Genomic DNA, 20,135 nt, shown 5'->3' with positions numbered 1-20,135 from the left:
CTGGGCCCCGCTGTACAAGAGGGACATAGAAGTGCTGGAGCGTGTCCAGAGGAGAGCTCCCAGGCTGGTGAGGGGTCTGGAGACCAGGTCATGTGAGGAGAGGCTGAGGGAGCTGGGCATGTTTAGTTTGGAGAAGAGGGGGCTGAGGGGAGACCTCATTGCCCTCTACAGCTACCTGAAAGGAGGTTGGAGGGAGGTGGGTGTTGGCCTCTTCTCCCAGGTGACTAAGGACAGGACCAGAGGAAATGGTCTGAAGCTGTGGCAGGGGAGATTTAGATTAGATATGAGGAAGAATTACTTTACTGAAAGAGTGGTCAGGCACTGGAACAGCCTGCCCAGGGAGGTGGTTGACTCACCATCCCTGGAGGTGTTTAAGAAACGTCTAGATGTGGCACTTCAGGACATGCTCTGAAGGGCAGAGATTGTAGGTTGTTGGGGGTTTTTTTGGTGGTTTTTTTTTTTTTTGTGTGTGTATGGTTGGACTCAATGATCTCAAAGGTCCTTTCCAGCCATGAAGATTCTATGATTCTGTTTAAGAAATGGAATTGCCTGCCCTTTCATGGTCTAGCCAGCATGTCTTTCCAGCATCACGTGTAGTGGCAGGGTAGAATTAAAATACTTGCTACAGGAAAGAGAACTAAATTCAGTAGAAGAGCAAATTTGTTTCTGAAGTGAGATTTGGAAATAGTGTCAGCATGATAGAGCATAATAAGAAGCATCTACCAGAGAGCAGAGCAACAGGTGTTTTACGGTAGTGGTGGGACTGTTTGAACAGGACAGGAGAGTTGAAGGAGGGAAAGTGCCGTGGTACTGCCTGTGGCAGTGTCCAGAACCAATAAACGGCCCCTTTGAGGGTGAGTTTGTTTTTTCCCTTTTTAAAATATCTTCCGGGTTTGAGTGCTCTTAGTCTCAATTTCAAGATGACTCTATGCCCCCGGTGGCAAGGAACTTCTTTTTATTTTTCTGATGAAAGTGTAGATCTGAGTATATTCAGGTATTTCTGGAGCAGCGTAACAAACACACCACATGTCCTGTGTTGATATTGTGTGTCGGCAGCAGTATGCTAAAAAGACGAGTCTGGAAGTTGGCCAGCATCTGCTAAGGGAGATTTTGGCAAGGTATGTTTCAAAACAAAGGGCATGGCTCTGAAATGAAGTCTCAAGGGAACAAGACAACTCCAGCTCTGTTGGAGAGGGGTGATGGGATTCATAACGTGCTTTTTTCCTGGTGCGGTTTTGCAAGTACAGCTGCTCTGGCTGGTGGTGAAGGACCTGGCTCTGGAGAAGAGCACGGGAAAGGCCGTTGCATTAACCTGGTCAAAGTGTCTTGCTATGCAGAGTCACTCATGTCCCACAACAGGTGTTTCCTTTGGCATGACGTCTCTGGCCACTGCTGCAAATCCTGTGGCTGTTAGTCACTGCGCCAGAGTCCTTAGTCATTTTTCTGTTTGATGTTTGAAAACGAAGAAAAGAAAAACCCACAGACCTGGGGAAAGCCCCAAGGGAAAATCTGCTTTGATGGCAGAGGGGCCTGCGGAAATTCTGAAGGAAGGTTTTGGCAGTAAGAGGTGCTCATCTGCTGCATAATTCAAAGCATGAAAAAAGTAAACTGCCAAAGAATCTGTGGATTTCAAACAAGTTCTGAAACAATTATTTTGTGCTAGGAAGTTTGTATTTATTAGACTAGTAGTTAACGTTTTGCTCAGGGACAACAAAAGCCATCCTGACGCTACTTTTGTGATTGAAGGGTTAAACAGTTACCTTCTGATGAGCTTTTTTTAATCTTGGGATTCATTTTAGGTGCTGATATTTAGTGCTGAAATCGTGACCTCTAATAGTCAAGTGTTTATATCAGTAAGGATTCAATCATATCTACAGCAAAACCTTAAATTTTTTTTAATAAATTTGAAAATAGTATGAATTTGTTCATCTGGTTTTTGTTTGTTTCAGTGTCCTTCATTTAGCAATTATCCATCTTCGTACTGAGCTGGTGAAAAACCTCTTGGAAGTGATACCTGATTTCAATTATAATGACATCATTAACATGAGAAACGACCTTTATCAGGTAAGCTGTTGTGGTGGTGTAAGTGTTGTTGATTGTTCAGCCAGCAAAAAAGAAATTACAGAATTTAGCACCCTCTTATTTTTCTTCTGTTGTTGGGCTGAGCCCACCTCAGATTGTACTACAAACAAGTTTAGAATCACAATGATGTATTGTGAGGTGGTTGGAGGAGCAGGAGCCTTTTTTCGCTGTTTTAGTTCATGACTCCCCTTGATGTTAACAGAAACGCTCCATGGGTTAATTGTACGACAGGCCAAAAATAGGAAATGCTTGAGTTTGTGTCTTCATTATTTGGCTTCTCTGTTACTAAACCAGCGGTGTGGATTACAGTGTGCCAACTCTGCGCTCTTCTGACCTTTCTAACATAGGATAACTCAGGATCATGAGTCAGTGGCTGCGTCATCAGTTATCTGTAGGCATGTGGAAGCTGTAACAACCTATGCCTTCCTATAGCCCAAATGGTTTTTGTGCCCATCACATGAGCACCAAAATTTCCCTTTCACTTCTAGATTCGCGTTGTAGCAAAACCAAAAAAAGCCCATCCCCACGTCATGTACCTAGTAGGAAAAGAACTCTTATCTGCCAGGCACAATTCTGTCTCCTCAATATCTATGACAGAGTCTGAGGATTTTGTATTGTAACTCAGAGAGGCTTTAAAAAGAGGCGTGGAAACCTGCCTGGAAAAGAATCTCTTCAACTGTGAGCACCATTGGGTTGTCCCAGAGGTAACCAGCTGGACCTTACACAGCAGCACTCCGACATTTGTGTCGTTTCTTTTCTGTGAGCAGTAAAGGCAGGGTTTTATTCTACACAGGTAATCCCAGAGGGTTTATTTTGACTTTTTTGTTCTCTTTCACATTCCATTTTTATGCTTATATAAAGCAAGTTTGAAATGTGGAGGCTGATGAAAGCAAGCAAAGATCCTGAACTGAATCCTGCGCCCTCTGTGTAACAGGAACAGGAAGCAAAGCTGTGCTCCACACAAGAAATTCTACACAATCTCTAACTATCGGGACCTCTACAGCTCTTCCTACCTTCTACTTAAAGCTTAAGGCAGTGGTGGGAGGGAATGTGGGCTTGGGCTAGACTTTTCCTTCTGTACAGGTATTCCGAAAGCTGAGTCGTACATGTACCCTATAGATTCAGTAATTAATTGCAAATATGTTGACAAATGTATTGACAAACAGAAGCTTATTGTACAGACCTGGAATTAGTCTTTTTTTATAGTCCTCTGTTAATATAAGGAAAATGATACAGAGATAGAATCTTACGCAATTTTTAGATTATTTGAGTGTTGGAAATATGATTTCCCAAACCTTACTAGAATGCTTACTGTTTAAATACATAAAATTTTGAGGATGTTCTACATGATGCTGTTCACTGGCAAGACTGTCAAGTATGCAGTATACAATTTACCTTTGGAAATGCTGGAAACCTGTCGGCCTGAGCGCCAAAGGCGGGTTTGAGCAGGCCCTGGAAAGAGTAGGTTCCCTCTGCGGCATGAACTTGGCTATGGGGCAGCTGGAAGCAGGGTTAGAGTGTCTGGGGGACACAGGGATTACCGCATTTCCGAAGTCCCTTGCACCACAATGCTCGAATAGCCAGATCAGTGCCCTGGTTTACAGAGCAGGCAACGTCTTTGTTCCTCCCAAAGTCCAACTGCTGCCACTGCCTTGCAGGCAGCTTTTATTTCCAGTAAGTAGAAACCCTGTTTGTAGTATGCAGTAGAAAAAAAAGGTACACATACGCCAGCTTTTCATTTCTGTTAGCTTTGAAGTGGAGTAACATCTTCTGACACTAGGAGCTTTTATGGATTTAAGAGATTTCTGTAGAGGTGATGTAGCCATTGTTTATCTTCTCATGGCTTACTTCTGTCGCTTCTAGACCCCCTTGCACCTGGCAGTAATCACAAAGCAGGCAGAGGTGGTAGAAGACCTGCTGAAGGCTGGAGCAGATGTCAGCCTTCTGGATCGCCATGGTAATTCTGTCTTACATTTAGCTGCTACTGAAGGAGACGACAAGATTTTGAGTCTACTCCTCAAGCATAAGAAGATATCTCCAATGGTCGACCTTTCCAATGGTGAAGGTATGGAAAGATAATGGCTGTATTTTACACTCACCTACTGGACAAGCACACCTCAATTTCTGCCAACACAGGTAGATACAGACCTTGGAAACGGCATCTGTCTCCATGTTGTACCTGCTGTCCTTGGCTTTTCCATGCCTGCAGTCACAGATGAGAGAACACAGGTGTAGCTTGCCTGGTTATACAGACATGATTGGTAATGGCCACATGACACAGCATGGATTTGAATTTTTGTTAGCGTATATTCTTTTTAATCTCACAAAACGTCAAGCACTGTGTTCCTCCTGAGATACCTTATGCAACCACTGTTTTTAAAAAAAAATCCCCCCAGAAGAAACTGTTTCCTCCTCTCTAGTGAATGAAATCCCCTCAAAAATAATTTCTGGACCAGTGTCAAGTTTCGTATCTGGTACTTTGTGACCATAAATAATTAGAGCCTATAAAATAACCACAAAGACACAATTCTCCTATTTTTCAGTGGCACAGGTCGTTTGAATTTAGTACTCCTGCTCTAGTAGATTGTAAAATGTCTGACTTAATGTCATTATGGGAATCAAAAAACTGTGTTAAGTTCCTCAGAGAGAGGCGTTTGTTTATTTTTTAAATACAAGGCTTTATTATTCTTTTTTGAGCTGGTGCAGGTAATCTTGAGGTGATGGGGCAGTGTGACCTTACAGGAGGTGTTACTAAAATATACTAATTATTTCCCAGACTGTTGCTGGAAGAGGTGTTCAGTAGCAGATGGGGTCAGTGTTTAGTACCAAGATGCAGATTTTCTTTTTAAGGCTCCTCTCCTTTGAGGCAAAGAGACGCTCTAGGTGAGCTCTTTAGTTCCTGCAATCTGTTCCACCTTGTCATCTGCTGATTTATTTTTTTTTCATGCATGGTTTTGTCTCATCATCAATAACACAACTAGTTCCAATTTATGTACAAAGAACATTTTTATTAACACCATCCTTTAGTGTACAAGCAGGCAAAATAAGTCACTTCTGCTCAGATAACTACAGTGACTCTCACTCACTTTACAATTCTCATTACTCTGACGTTTTCATATTTTTCAAATATTTAATGGGTGTGGTGGACGGGTTTTGTTTTGTGTAGGTCTCAGTGCAATTCACATGGTGGTGATGGCAAATAGCATGTCCTGCCTCAAACAGCTGATCGCTGCTGGAGTTAATGTCAATGCTCAGGAACAAAAATCTGGACGAACTGCATTGCATTTAGCTGTTGAACAAGAGAACATCCCTTTGGCCGGTTGCCTTTTGCTTGAGGTAAGGGCAGAATTTCTGTCTCCCAGGTCTTTTCACTTACATATTTAAAAAATCTTGAAAATCCTTAAGTGCTTCAGAGGAAGAGAAGTAAGGGGGTTTTCCTGTTTAGTCACTAGATTACTTAAATTAGTATAATGGCAAAATTATTGCTGATGTTATTCATTATGACTTGTTCAGCACTGCTGGTGAACCTTTTGACCGAGTGGAGGAATTCACAGGAATTTACAGTTTGTGACCCTGACCCGAGCATATATGCTGTGTTTAAATTGCTCTGAGTTAATCAGTTCATCTGTGTGAAGTGGAATGTGTGTACAGATGTGCACAGAAGCATAGCTGTGTATATCTATAAATATTTGTCTCATCTCTTTAACGCTTTGATCCTAGTGTTTTTAATCCTACACATCCGCAGCTGGCTGCGGTAGCTTTCCTCGGTATCCCTGTACACATGTGCCAGCAGCCTGCCCGCTCTCCTGACGAGCAGCGGGAAGGCAGACTTCTCTGCACACCAGTTCAGGCTCCAAAGGCGGCGGGTAATCAGACAGCAGAGCTATTACCCGCGATGCAAAGTGGCTGGTATCTACCTGACCTATTTGGGTTTATACGCTGTGCCTCCTGCTGTAACACTGGAGCACACAGCCACCAGCTGTTCCTGCACGCAGGCAGTTGTAGTTACTTTCTAATTCCTTCCTTTTAGACAATGATTAGAGGTTTTATGCAAAGAGGCGTGGAACGGTGCTCATTTGCACAGTAGCAATGTTTATGCAGACATAGTTTCTGCAGCTGTATTGTATCGACAAGTAGCACTTTTCTTTCTGTCGTTCGATAAAAACTTAGGGTGATGCAGATGTGGACAGCACTACATATGATGGGACAACTCCTCTTCACATAGCAGCTGGAAGGGGCTCTACGAAATTGGCAGCAGTTCTCAAAGCAGCAGGTATGAAAATAGATATTTGCTGGAGAGTTTTCTTTCACGGTGACAATTCAGGTTAGAAGGCTGCAAGCAGAAAAGAACGTGCCAGTGAGCTTGTTTAACGAGCAGATGAAATCAGATGTTAAAGGAAGGTTTGGTTTTCCTCAGGGAAGTCCTGCGTTCGGGTGCTGTGCTGCTCTTTAGCACCATCTAATGGCTAAAAAAGCAAATCATGTTAGTCAAGAAAAAAAATCTCTGGAGCACTTTTGGAAGTTTTTTGAGTATTTCTTTTGTAGTTTTTTATAGCTGAAGAAGCAGAGAAGAGGCCTCATTATGTAGTTGGGATAAGTGTTGGACTTCTTTAAAAACCAAAAAAAGATAGGTCACTGAAACATGAGCTTGTTAGCATCTCCTGTTTCATTTCACTGTGGAAGAGTTAGTTTTGAATATTTATTGGAACATTTTTTCAATTGTATTTAGACCTGATTTTTCTCCTTTGAAACAGAAATCCAAACCTCCCAGTGCTCTGGCTGTGTGCTTGGTCTTTTAATAATATCCACGCTTTCTCTGACACTATAAAAAGCAGGAGCACTGCTTTCATCATGTACCTGCCACGCTCTGTGTGAGCCAAGAAGGGAACGGGAAGGCAGTTGATAGAGGCATAGCTCGCTCTTTGGGCCCTAACACGCTGCTTGGCATTTTTTCCCTCTTTATAATGGGGAGTAACATTATATAGAGATGTGATGGCATTTAACTATAGCTCATAGAAAAAGTTATTTGCTGACTTAATATACAATGTAATTTAGCTTGAGCAGCTAAATTAGGAGATTTGCCATTCAGAACTTAGAATACATATTTTAAATATTGTTGAAAAGCAACATGCAGTCTTTTCTTAGGAATTTTTTGCGCTTATTTTCCAGGTGCAAATCCTCATGTTGAGAACTTTGAGCCGTTGTTTGAGGTAGACGATATGAAAGGTGATGAAGATGATGATGAAGGGATTGTGCCTGGAACGACACCACTGGATATGGCAGCCAACTGTGAGGTATGTGGTCTGTTTTTTTTCTTTTTATTTCGTTTTTGTTTTTTGAACTAAATGATAGTTCAGCTCTCAGCCAACTCTTTTCACTGCATCCACAGTTATTTCAATGGTGATAAGCTACAATTTGCCATCAAAAAATAAACTAATTCGGCCACAAAAACCCCCATGAAATAGCTCCACTTTAACAGACTACTTCTACTGAGCAGGAATGGCCACATGTTTCTTGAAGTAGCTGCACTACAGTCTGCACATACAGAAAAGTATTGAGCTGGCTGGGCAGCTTGTGGTTGAAGGCCCATATTCAGAGACACTCTCTAGTGAGTTTCTTTGCTGCGTGTTCTTCAGAATTGCAGACTTTGTGTGTAAGACACTCTTGTGTCCTACCCAAACAGTGATTAGGCTGCGCTGTCCCTGCTTTAGGAGCTGATGATGTGCAATTGGTTTGGTGTAAGGTACAAGCATCCAGCATCTCCAAGCACATGATGCTGGGGAGAGGTACTAGCCTTAGGTGAAAATGTAACCCAGGCTTTGTTTTAAATGACTAGTTGCAGACAGGCAATAACTCCTCACTGCTACTGCCACTTAATTACTGCAGAGACTTCCTCCGTATCTTGAAAACAGTTGCCCAATGACATAGCTAAAGGGCAGCTTTCTCCCTCAAGCTTTGCACGGGTCTTCCACAGTATCTTTAGTCATCCTAGGGCAGAAAATTGCTCATTTACAGACAGAATTAGGACTTTATACAATACTACTGAGACTTGTCAAAATAACGGACACTAACCAGGTTTCTGCTAAATACTGACTTTAATGTATTCTCTTAGGTGTATGACATACTAAACGGCAAACCCTACGAGTCAGCAGTGGTTTCGGAGGACATACTGACACAAGGTAATATCTATAAAGAAGACTTGACAGTATCCTTCTAGTAATTGAGTACTGCAAGTGTACCTGCAAAAGACATTGCCCTGCAATAGCTTGTAACTGAAATGGGGAGGGAAAAGAGGTACCCTCCCACCCCCTCATTCATAGAACGGGCACGGTTCTGTCAAGAGGTAGGTCACAAGGGCACAAAGGAGTACATTTTCAATATTATAGCAATACATTAGTAAACACGGGGATTGATGGACAATAAAATACTCTTTAGTTTGGCTTTGTTTCTGCTTAGAAATGAACTGGTGTGTGATTTGTATAAATAATAGACTAACATATTTCTCCGTTCCCCAGGACATTTGAGACAGCTGAATGAAAGTTCCAAGATGCAGCTTTACAAACTATTGGAATTGCCCGATCCAAACAAAAACTGGTCCACTCTAGCGCAAAAACTGGGTCTTGGCATACTTAATAATGCCTTCAGGTTGAGCCCTTCCCCATCGAAAACTCTGCTAGATAACTATGAGGTAATGTGGTTGTAACAAGTTATAAAGAACACTCAGACATACAGAGAACATTGTCCTCCTGTAAGATGGACCATGGGTTTTAGCCAGCCTGGTTGATGGTGAGCATCTGGTGTCTTCTCTCTTAGGTTTCTGGTGGTACAGTTCAAGAGTTGATTGCTGCTTTGAGGCAGATGGATCACACAGAAGCCATTGAAATCATTCAGAAAGCACTATCCATCTCACAAAGCCCGTCTCGCCTGGAGGAAAATACGTCAAAAGCTCTTCCGTCATCACCACCACCCACCTTTGCAAATGGAGAGACAGGTAAAATTGACAGCAAAAAATCAAAGGCTGCATTTAAGACATTTTTTTTCAATTCTACCCCCCCTCTCCTCCTTGAACTGCTGATAGATTGCATAGTTTCTTAAACACAATGCCCAAGCTGCTTACCTGTTTCAGAAATATTTTACTGCAGCACAATTTTCTTGTTGTAGACTTTTGCTATGCCTGGAGGAGAGGGGGAAAGATGGGCCATTGGAATCAGTAGCCCTCATTACAGTACATTATACTGCCTCTCTTTTCATCTGCCACTTACTCATGATAACTCCTTGGACGTATTGGGGATAAGTTTCAAAAGACAAACTACGCCATGCTCTCCCAGGCCTGTACAAGTGCCATTACCTTTTGAGGTGTTTTTTTTTTTTCTCCTCATATCTGGATAAACAAAAATGTTTTGGGTTCATAAACTTCTCAGTAAGATTTGGTAGTATGTTTCTCCTTCCACAGCGTGTGGCACTCTGAAATGACCCAGTGTTCTCTAGGCAGAGAAATCAGGGATGGTTTAGGTTACAAGGGACCTCCAGCAGTCATGCTGTCCAAGAACCTCCTCAGAGCAGGGCCAGGGTAACATTACATGAGGCTGCCTGTGTCATGTCCAGATGAGTTTTGAGCATCTTCAACAATGGAGGACCTACAGTGGTTTTGGGTAGGGGACTCTACTAGCAGAAAAACAAAGGTTGTGAGAGGGCAGGAAGTCATCAGGAATGTTCAGTCACTGCCTGGCCACGTCAAGTAATAAAAACCTTTGTTTTTTCCTGATGCCCTGTTCAAACACCAGTAGAGCTGCCAACGCCCTAAAGTGGAAACTTATACCCTAGGTGAAAATATTGTAGATATTTCTGAAAAGAAAAAAGAAACACCACAGTAACTCCATCCTGGTCTAACATTGCCAATTTACTCTATACAAAACTGTTTATTCAGTCATGGAATGAACCTTCACACCTATCCGAGAATGTGCTTGTACGCATATTGCCCCTTTAGATTAATCTTGAAGGGTAAGAGGGGTTCTGCTGCTTTGCAACATAAATAGACTGCATCACACCATTTATTTTATGATGTTTTTTTAAAAAAATAGTAGTAAACTCCAGTATGCTGCCCACATCATACCTTCAACTCAGATAGTGTTCTCTTGCAGTCAGGCACTCCTTTTGTGGATCTTGCACAGATGACAGCTGCTGCTGACTTCTTCATACTTCAGGCTCACTTACTAGATTAAAATTGTTCAAGTACTTGTCTCAAAAATAAATCTGTAAGTGAAATAACATGAGAAAGTTTTAGGACCCTCATCCTGGAGCTGTATACTTGCACAGAGAATCTGAGAGCCAGAGAACCTTTTGCCCTGCTACTACCACACTCGCGCTGAGTGCTGACTAGTGCGGTGGCAGCATTAGTGTCAGCAGAGCACCAGGCTTCTCATCCCCTCCAAGCTCCAAGTGCAGTCGATCTCTGCCAGCAGTGCATCAGATCATGTGCTTTGGTCAGCTGAAACCATTGAGCACAGCTTTTCGTATTATAATATCGAAAGTTAGCGTTATTTTCCCATAGAAGAGGTTTAACCTATTGGTTTGCATTCCTTAGACTTTTCTGAAAGCAATATTACCGAAGCAACACAAACGATAATGTATTTCCCTTTTCTCTTTCCCTCAGGCGAGCTTTATAATAGCAAATTTCAAGACAACGAAAGCACGTGTGACAGTGGTGTGGAGACCTCCTTCCGCAAACTGAGCTTTACTTATTCAGACTCTCTGAACAGCAAGCCATCAGTAACACTTAGCAAAATGATCCTGGGCTATGGACATGAAAGTTCAGTGCAAAGCAGTTATATAGCTAACTAGTAATACTCAATTAGCAATATGCAGTTACAGGAACAAACATGACATTTAAAATTACATTGGTGTCATCCTGGCCAGAGGGAAGTGAATTCACAACCAAAAAGCAGGCGCTGGAGGAACCACACAGGAACCTGAACAAACAGCGACTTCAGCAGGCAACTCCTAACCGTTGCTTCCTTCCCCAAGTACATCTAACTTTGTTCATTTACCAGCCATACACAATAACCAGGGCTCTGCTGCTGCATTAATACACAGGACTGGACACCGTGAGTGATTGACGAAGCTTTTCTCGTTTGCAAGGACTTTCTTTTATAGGTGAAAGTCACTCCTCGTTAGTGTGTAATACCAACTCAATTAAAAGAGGTAAGGCACACAGAGCGAGTAAAGGATACAGTTTCTAGCTGCTCTCTTTATAATTTTTGCAGCACAGTTGCATGAAAAAAAGCTCATAAAATAGCTGTCAAAGAAAAATCATTACTATAATCACAATGACAATTCAGAGAGAAGAGAGAATCCTAAAAAAAAAAAAAAAACAGAATCTTGTATATTTCAAACAATGTATTTAAACTTTGGTGCCTCTTATTCAAAAAAATTTTCAAGTTTGGCATTTTTCTATTTGTAAATAGGTTTTTTTTATATCTGTTCCTTTTAAAAAAATGTGCTTTTTAAATGCCTATTTTTATTTTACTTTTATAATAAAAACCCAAAATGAAATCTCTTGTCTACTCTTGTAATTTTTATGTATCTTTCAAGTAGAGTTATTGAAGATTTAGGCAAGTGCTTTCCAAATACTGAAATAAACAAAGGGTTGCAAGCCACCTGTCCTAAAGTTAAGTATCTTTTATGGTGGGAGACCAGGAGCATCGGCTACTGCTGAGCAGCTGTGCTTCAGAACTAAAGACTGATTCAGGGTCTCTTTTAGTTCTGTTCTCATAATTATGGCACCAGAGAATCATTTATACTGAAACCAACTATTTTGCATCTCAGCAAAACTCTGAGGAGACGGTTCTTTGGGCTCTCTAGAAACTTCTCTAATAACGATGTTCCTGAGCAGTATTTCTTCTTGTTGCACGTAAATTTTGAGCTGCTGAGTGTAACTGTTCCACATGTTGGCACTACTGAGAAAAGAGGTATCAGACTTCATGATAAAAAAGCAGTGAGCAGCACCGTACCATTGTCACTCACTTGTAGCCAGTTTTCTTGGCACAAAGATAGCAATTAGCAGTGCTGTTCCTGGCTCAGTTCAGTAACCCGGGTGTCACTCCTGAGAAAATGAATCAAGGTAAACCTTGAGAGTTGTTACATTTAAAGCAGTATTTGCTACAATGAATTAAACAATGAGTAATGCAAAAAAAACCTTGTGAAATAATTTGATATCCAGCTGAATTACTGCGTCTGTTAATTACTTCCTAAAAACCAAGATGCATAATAGTAAAAATGCCATTCTTCGTTCTGTTGTTGTATGTATAACCTTCATATGCAGGTCCAAAGGCATAGGGATTATTTATTTTTTTTTCCAATTAATGTACTTGTCTAGTGTTCTCTTTGCATTCCAGCTGTAACAAGCAGGCAAAGGTTCTCACGTTCTGGGGGTGGAGGAGGTTTTTGAGCCTTAATAGAGCTGCTCTCTGAGTTAAATGCAGCTTCTGCTGCCACACAATTTCCAGCACAGCTCAGGGGACTGGCAGAGACTTGCATTGAGATTTCTACAGCCCTGCAGGTCACCAGGGCATCCGGGCTGTTGATTCACACCTTGTAGCCTTATTTCTGACCTGCTCTTTTAAACCACCAGAAGACACCTGGGTCTGTATTTCCTTAAGCACTTCATGACCAAACGCTGCAGAATAGCTGTTCATCGGGTTAGTGATCATGCAATGAACAGCGGGACGTCTCCCCTAGGCCCTGAGTATTCAAGTGCTTTAAATGGCAGTCTGGCAGCTTCTTTCCTTGCAGCACCTCAGTTTCAGTCTATTCAACAAAAGAGGCTTTGGTCCTCTTCCCCCCCCCCACCCCTCTTTGTTTAGAAATAGAAAAATATTAATTTTAAAGTATTCTCACTAATTCAAACAGGAACAGTAGATTTTTAGTTGAGTCACATAATAGGACAACTTCTCCCATTTGCCTTAACCCTTAGCATCTTAAGTATGTGTTGCAGGCAGGTCACACAGTTGGTCAGAACTAGGCAGACTAGGAGGTAGGACACGCTACAGAAACTGGCATGACAGCTAGTAGGAGACATTTGTGTCATCTTGTGTAATTCTTACTCGCAGAGGAAACCTACTGGAGAGCCTAGTGTTTACCTCAAACAGCTCAATTCATTAAAAACAAAAATATGTCTGCTTTACCTTTTTTCATATTAGTAGGTGGTCGTCCTGTAAAGGGCGTGGTGATTCTTGTACTGATGGCAGCTGGGAGAAGGTCAGGCTCCTTGCAGGTATGAGGATGAAGGCAGCATACAGAGGAACCAGCCTTAGCAAGAGAAAGCGTAAGTAAGTGATGAAGACAAGTCTTAACAGAAACATTTAAAGCAGATGAATTCTTCCTAACAGATAACTGTCAAGATAGATACATTTACGTGCCTCGTCCTTGTATCTGCTCACCTCAGACACAGATTTATCCATACACCTCGTGCCCAGAAAGGAAGCACCATTCCTATTTCACAAGTGTGATGGAATAAACTAAAAAATAGTCCTGCAGGAACTCAGGAATTTGCTGCCCAAGAGCTCCTGTCTACACCTGGCTGATTGAGAGAAACCTCTCTCGCTTAACTGCTAAGAAGAGGGTGGTAATGGTGTAACTCAGTCTTAACATTTTCGTTCAGCACAGTAAGTGAGCATGTCCACCTCACTGTGCCTTGTAGGCACAGGGTATCGTCCCCATTCTATTCCATATTACCTCCGAGGAAGCAAAACCGAGAAGGGTATTATTCACTAAGGTCTCAAAAGTCAGGATTAGGTTGGGTATTTTTTAAGATACATGCGTGAACAGCAAGATCAGAGTTTCTTGAGCTAAATTTTTTCCATTAGAAGTTTTAGGAAAGCTTCCCCAGCAAGCTGTCAAGCTGTTACTCAGAGCAGGGCATCTCTGCACTGTAGCTGGACGAACAGAAGTAGTGACTAGGCCCATGCCACAGTAGGCTCTTCTAATGCACTGCATCATACCACAGGAGCCTGGTGCGCATTTCCATGAGCAATTAAAGCACTGAGGCTGGAGGTACAGTCAAAAAGCATCAGCCAACAATGTCAAACTGATCCTTAAAAGCCAATTTCATGGGTTTGTCCTTCTGAGGCTAGTCATGTTTCCTGTCCCTTTGACAGTGACGGCACAGATTTACCTGGAAACACCTGCAATATTCAAATGGATCAACATTAAAATAAGAAAGGTTATCTAATTAAGCTTTTTCTTTTTCTTGGAATGGAGAGAGGTGTAACCTTCGGGCATCCTCAAGTTTTGTATTGAATTTTAAGTTTACTACAGTGACGATCAAAATCTGAAATAATTCTAAATTTCATCTGACCTTGCAGTAATTGGAACTTGCTACATTATTTTGCTACTGTATTGCAGTAATAAAAGCCAGGAGCTTGTGGAATGCAGCAAAAACTCCTAACAAGAGATAAAGCTTTCCACTCTTTCTTTCACAGGAAACCACCTGAGGGCTGGCTCACGCCATCGCTCCTTAACAGTTGTTGGGGAAGTGAGCTGAAGCTTAAATCCTGGTATAGGACACGCTAGTTGGTAAGCCAGAATCACAGGGCCAGCATGCCAGGGTAGTCCTATCCAGCTTGCTTACAACAGGCAAAGGAGCACTGCTACAACACAAGAAGAGAGGGGTAAGCTGCAATGCTGGCCAAAGCCTGGCCATCACAATGTTTGCAAACAGATATCAGAGGCCAGCGTTTAAGGTTCTGATTTTTCACAACCATGAAAAAGGACCGAAACTTTCAGCTCCTGCCTCTGACAACAGCATGCTTCCCCACCAGGCCACCAGCTCGCTTCCCCACCAGGCCACCAGCTCGACAGACCACGCGTGTTCTTATTTAGAGCTCCTGTTCTGGATTACCCAACTCCTCCCTGGGCCAGACAGCCTGGCTCAATCCACAGGCCAGTGGTTCTAATACACAAGGGTAACATCTCTTTACCACAGCCATTCCGCTCAACAGAATCAACCAGGTCCCCTGTCAGCCACAAAGTAAAAGTGCTACACAAAGGAAGAGAAATACTGAACCACTTTGCACTCACGGAGCCCATCAAGAGATCTCAAGATCAACTTCCAAAAGCAGACCCCCCAAAGAGCAGGTCCCGGCAAGCAACCAGACTCACCACCTTCCTCCTGACCAGTCCTCAGGCTGTTGTTGCCCTTCATGCTGCAGCATGTTTCCTTTGCTGTAGTGGCCAAAGATACCTCTCTGTTTTGGCTGTGACACACACCAATAATTAGAACTGACATTTACAGGTCTTTACTAACTGACTCTACTTCTGCAGTAAGACGGCCTTTCCTCAATGGTAGCAGGGACAAAACCAAGTAATTTTAAGGTTCTATATTTTTCACTTAAGTTTTGTTTTTCCACCCTAATTCAACTAAATTGGGGCTTTCATTTTGCTATCTTGTAACATCTGACTGGAAAGAGAGTTATGTAAACCCAGTTGGCTGGAACATGTCCTTAAACATTCAAACTGCAAGTTACTGGATGACTCAACTTACCCCTCAGAGGGTAAGAAAGAAAACTGCTATTCTGACAACGCAAAGGCTGCCTTCTAAGCTACAAAACAAAACCTGTCCTTTACTGAGAATAAGAAACTTGCTGGCCTGTTCCTCTGCACGTGACACTGCTACAGGTCACTGAAGGGGTCTCTGCTACACATCTCCAAAATCAGAAGGGGAATAATAGAACTAAAAGTACTGAAGACAGACATGTCTCTAAGGCAGAAAAACTGTCCAAGCCCCATGGCATGCAAGCAGCAGGTAACAACAAAATCTGACAAAGCTTCGTAGCTGTGAACGCTTACTTAGAGAGGAACTTTAGATACATTTATACACGCTTCTTTCCTGGAACGGATGTAAAAGAACTTGGAAGACCTTCCAAGGAAGCACGCTCTAGTAAACTGGAGCACACTTAGTCTTCCCTGTGTGGCAGAAAGTACCAAAGAGGTGCCCTCTAAAGCTCAAAATGGTCTCTGCAGGTCCTGAATGGGTTCAGTCAAATCTCTGCCAGAGACCAGTTGTAGGACAACTAATTAGCCAATGCCATACAGCTTTCTTCCAAAACCTGCTCTCAAGTTCTGTTCTGGAAGGGCATTGTCATGGCTCCTGCTGAGGGAAACTCTGCTGCTTTGGCCATCTGTGGAGAACAGCCCAGAGGGAGCCCGGAAGCAAACAAAGGCCATCAGCACAAGGAAACCCTGTGATGCCTTGAACAAAACATTGCAAGAATATTGATGAGGCCACTCCCCTCTACTGTTGCCACTAATAATCTAATGACACTGAGGAGAAGCACCATGACACTTACCAAGTGCTCTTCCCAATGCTCCTGCTGCTGATCCCCAGCCCATCAGATACAACTGGCAATACAGGTGCCGCCAAGTAGCTACAACAGCACTCACATGGCTACAGATGGATGTGTCCATAGGAGTTTTTGGAGATCTCTTCACTGTTGCGTTCCTATCTTTTCCCTGATCTGAGACAAAGGCAGAACGATGTAACCAAGTACAGCACAGTTTGCAACGGCAAAAGTACCAAGGGGAAATGGTTAACCAAGGTACACGTTACAGCCGCTGCTGCACAGGCAAGAGAAGAAAATAGCATCTATAAATACACACCTACTACAACACCAGGAAACCAAAAGAACATATTAAGGACATTAAGACAATAATGGAAGTGAACCTCCCCCATAAAATTCTGCTTTGAGCTCAAGCATTTGGCTTAAGCAATTGCTAATCTTTCATAACAGCACCTAGTACTGAATTAAAGCTTTCCAGCGAGGAAGAATGGACCCACTCTTTAGGGAGATTCTGACCTTCAAAAATAACAATAATTTAAAAATTGTCTGAACATTTTTATGCCAGTCTGGAAACTGCAGAAAGCAAGGGGGTGGGGGGGGGGGAAGGCAAAAAAAAGCAAACCAACCCCAAAACCCCAATATGTTTTATAAAAGAAAGCTTTTTGCATAAGGGTGCTGATAGGCATCGGTTGCGTAGCCACTTCATCAATTATTGATCATGGACCACATTGTTTCTTCCATGATTTTGCCTAAAATTTGTGACAGGCTAAACAAGGTCACAGCAATCCAAAAGCTCTTTTCTACATCTCTGAAACTTCACTCATATTCTGAGATGCACTAAGAACAAATATCATCAGCTTTCACACAGTCTTCTTGATTGTCTTTGAAAGAAGGAATTCTGTCAAAGTTTTATCTATTTAACATTCTTAAGTGCCATTTTGATATTCTATCTAGACGTTGCTGGAAGAGGTATTTTTACATCAACGTAAGAGAAAGACATCAATGAACCTGCCCTTTTCCTAATACACTGCTGCAATATTTATTAATCATATTTATTCCATATTTTCTCCACATTTTTCCATCCTTACCTCATATTGGCTCTGTTGATGCTTTGATTCCACTTTGATACCAGGATGCTGAAAAAACTGAAGGGTTTTTCTTGTATTCTTGCCCAAGATGCCTCACAGATAACTTTTAAATTCCTTTATCAACGTCTGCATTTTCTAACTGTTAAGTTTCATTCATAACTATCATTTTCCCTACTTATTTTATACAACCCATAAACAGTGGCACATACACATGCATATTTTGATTGCTTTCCTGTTTTCTTTCAACTGAGACAAGTTTTGAATCAGAAAAGCCCTCCTATGCAACTGCAGTTAGTTGTTTTGGTGACCTAGCAAAGCATTTGTAAGCAACTCCCGTTTATCATTTCCCTTTCATCTTTAAGTTTTTCTTGCTCAGGAGTATGTCAGTTTTGCTTAACGCCCAATTCAAAAAGCACCAGAGATTGCCGAGCATCAGCCAATATGTTTGTCTCTTTGCCCATTAACACGGTGATTGCTGCAAGAAAACAACCCCCAGTTCCAAGTTCTCTAACTGACCAATGGAACATGCAGCCGCTCTTTCCACACGTGCTCCAGACCTTCAGCCCCACCGGCAAGCATCACCCATGTGATGCTTTTACAATGAAGGAGGACATCAGTAGTAGTGCTTGTTCAAACACCTTCTACTGTAAAGTGCTGAAACTGCTAGATGCTTTGCAAGAAAATTAATACTTGCTTGGACTGTGAGAGGATCCTTGTAGAACCCCAGCAAGATCCCAGCTGCATTTCAATCCCCACCTGATAGACAAGCCCTATGTTTAGCAACTTGCCCACAGCGTAGACCGGTGGCCTGGATTTCCCAATGGTGAAACCCTCAGGCTTGCAGCTCCACAGCCTACAGCAGCCCCCCATGCTGAAGCAAGCTTATTTTCTTTGTATCAAACGCCAAAGTGAAATGACATTTCTATGGGAAACCTAAACATTTTAAAAACAACTTACCCAGAAACAGAATAGAAATTGAAGCACCATTACTTTGTATGGACTAAGGACTTCAATGTACCACCAGATCTAATCATGTGTCAACAGTGTCTTCTACAGGGTAGCCACACACAAAGAAGCAAAATTAAGGTGTTGAGGTATTCCTTTGTTGGAAAGAGAGGAGGGTCAGTGTGGAGCACAGGGCCACTCATCAGAAATACCAGGAGGTAACAGAACAGCTGCACAGCAATGACCGAGTGAGAAGAGCAGCCCCTGCATTATGCATACGCTAGTGAAAAAGCAGTCACTTACAACTCTGTGGTCCTCTCACATGACCATTTCTTCTCTGTACTGCCTCCCTTCTCTTTGCACCTTTGGTCAACTCTTCTCCCTGTTCCTTTTCCCATGGCCAGGCATATCTCATACTATGCCACGTTATGCAGGATCCCACCCAGACTGTACCTGCAGCTCTCTGGGAATAGTCAAAGCTTGATGCAGAGCTCTCAAGGTTATTCCTCATGTTGCATAAGGAGAGAAGAAAACAAGTCTCGTACTCAATTCCCCTTTCAGAAGGGGGAACAGATCTGCCTGATGCCTGACTAGACAGCCCGGTTTCGTGTCTATTTGGAAGTCTATTTTGCAGGAGGCAGGCAGGATACCTGTCGGAGTGACAGCCGCGTATCTGAAAGCGTAGGACTAGCGTTCTCCCATTTTGGGTGTAGACAGATCAAAACACTCCAAGTGGGGCACACCTGTGGAGGTGATCCCAGGTTCACTCCCTGCTCTTCCCCCTTGCCCCCAGCATACCTTGCTGTTAGATGAATTTTCACTTACGGCATAATGAATCTGGAAAAAATACGGATTTTTACAACCATAGTCTGGAGGCGCATATTTGTGTTGCCTCTTAATAAGGATGAATTCACAACTCCAATCTCATGTGAACTGGAGAACCCAGACTAGCTCTCTTGCACTGACTCACCCCTCCTGTTTTATAAATGGGATTATTTTTCTTGTTCCCCGATAAAGCCTTACTTTCAACACACCACATATATTACACGCAAAGCTTTGCTCTTGGTATCTTTACACTGAACCAGCATTTAAAATTCATACATGACAGGAATAGACAGTATGTTCTCCAGTCAGCTCAAATTGTACATCGCTTCAACTTTAGTCAAATTCTTCTCATTTTTCCCCTCCTCCTGTTTCACTCCTCATCTAGAAGGAACTGAAGTATCCTCAGACAACATCCACCAGAGAGGTCAAGGTTAGTGACTTTTCTAGTTCTTCAACACTGGTAGGTTCCCAAGGATAAAACACAACCAGTTTCTTCTTTTCAGTCATGAGGAAACCATTATCGCTAAATCTGCCTTTTATACTCCCTACATCCAGAGAAACAAAAGGAGCAATTGCAGTGGTCTGAAGAGCGAATATATAAACGTCATCTTGTTGGGATACAGAGGCCTAGAAGAGAAATATAAATAAATAAATAAATAAAAGAAAATATACATGTTAAAGAAGAACCCAGTTACACCTGAACTGAGAAAGACCTGCATGTAAGTAAACAGAGTGAACAACCACATTTGACCAAAATTATTATTCTCCTACGGAACAAAAGGTCAAACCAACAGGATTCATATGTAAGAATCATGCAAAAACTGCAAGTGTTATTATAGCTTTCCTACAGAATACTGCA

General features: G+C 42.3%; 2 protein-coding genes across 15 annotated transcripts in view; one reads left to right on the top strand and one right to left on the bottom strand.

The window, feature by feature from the left end:
- NFKB1 (nuclear factor kappa B subunit 1) overlaps nucleotides 1-11,683 on the top strand; it is a 59,960-nt gene extending 48,277 nt beyond the window's left edge. The window contains exons 17-25 of one of the 4 annotated variants that reach the window (XM_063336363.1): nucleotides 1,950-2,064; nucleotides 3,946-4,147; nucleotides 5,249-5,418; nucleotides 6,253-6,355; nucleotides 7,252-7,376; nucleotides 8,195-8,261; nucleotides 8,598-8,770; nucleotides 8,896-9,073; nucleotides 10,736-11,683. In XM_063336363.1, coding sequence (XP_063192433.1) covers nucleotides 1,950-2,064; nucleotides 3,946-4,147; nucleotides 5,249-5,418; nucleotides 6,253-6,355; nucleotides 7,252-7,376; nucleotides 8,195-8,261; nucleotides 8,598-8,770; nucleotides 8,896-9,073; nucleotides 10,736-10,923 — 1,321 coding nt within the window. In that variant the 3' untranslated portion in view covers nucleotides 10,924-11,683. The remainder of the gene's footprint in view (nucleotides 1-1,949; nucleotides 2,065-3,945; nucleotides 4,148-5,248; nucleotides 5,419-6,252; nucleotides 6,356-7,251; nucleotides 7,377-8,194; nucleotides 8,262-8,597; nucleotides 8,771-8,895; nucleotides 9,074-10,735) is intronic. The other 3 variants (XM_063336362.1, XM_063336365.1, XM_063336364.1) reach the window with 3 other exon arrangements.
- MANBA (mannosidase beta) overlaps nucleotides 6,232-20,135 on the bottom strand; it is a 60,248-nt gene continuing 46,344 nt past the window's right edge. Inside the window, exons 17-22 of one of the 11 annotated variants that reach the window (XM_063336375.1) lie at nucleotides 16,428-19,903; nucleotides 14,082-14,264; nucleotides 13,266-13,389; nucleotides 10,196-10,335; nucleotides 8,813-9,053; nucleotides 6,232-6,415 (exon numbers count right to left, since the gene is read on the bottom strand). In XM_063336375.1, coding sequence (XP_063192445.1) covers nucleotides 19,679-19,903 — 225 coding nt within the window. In that variant the 3' untranslated portion in view covers nucleotides 6,232-6,415; nucleotides 8,813-9,053; nucleotides 10,196-10,335; ... (1 more) ...; nucleotides 14,082-14,264; nucleotides 16,428-19,678. Of the gene's footprint in view, nucleotides 6,416-8,812; nucleotides 9,054-9,199; nucleotides 9,257-9,430; nucleotides 9,567-10,195; nucleotides 10,336-12,092; nucleotides 12,185-13,265; nucleotides 13,390-14,081; nucleotides 14,265-16,427; nucleotides 19,904-20,135 lie in introns of all 11 variants that reach the window. The other 10 variants (XM_063336369.1, XM_063336374.1, XM_063336371.1 and 7 more) reach the window with 10 other exon arrangements.

Source organism: Chroicocephalus ridibundus, chromosome 5, assembly GCF_963924245.1.
Source record: "Chroicocephalus ridibundus chromosome 5, bChrRid1.1, whole genome shotgun sequence".
Classification (NCBI taxonomy): domain Eukaryota; kingdom Metazoa; phylum Chordata; class Aves; order Charadriiformes; family Laridae; genus Chroicocephalus; species Chroicocephalus ridibundus.
This window is presented reverse-complemented; position numbering and strand designations above follow the sequence as displayed.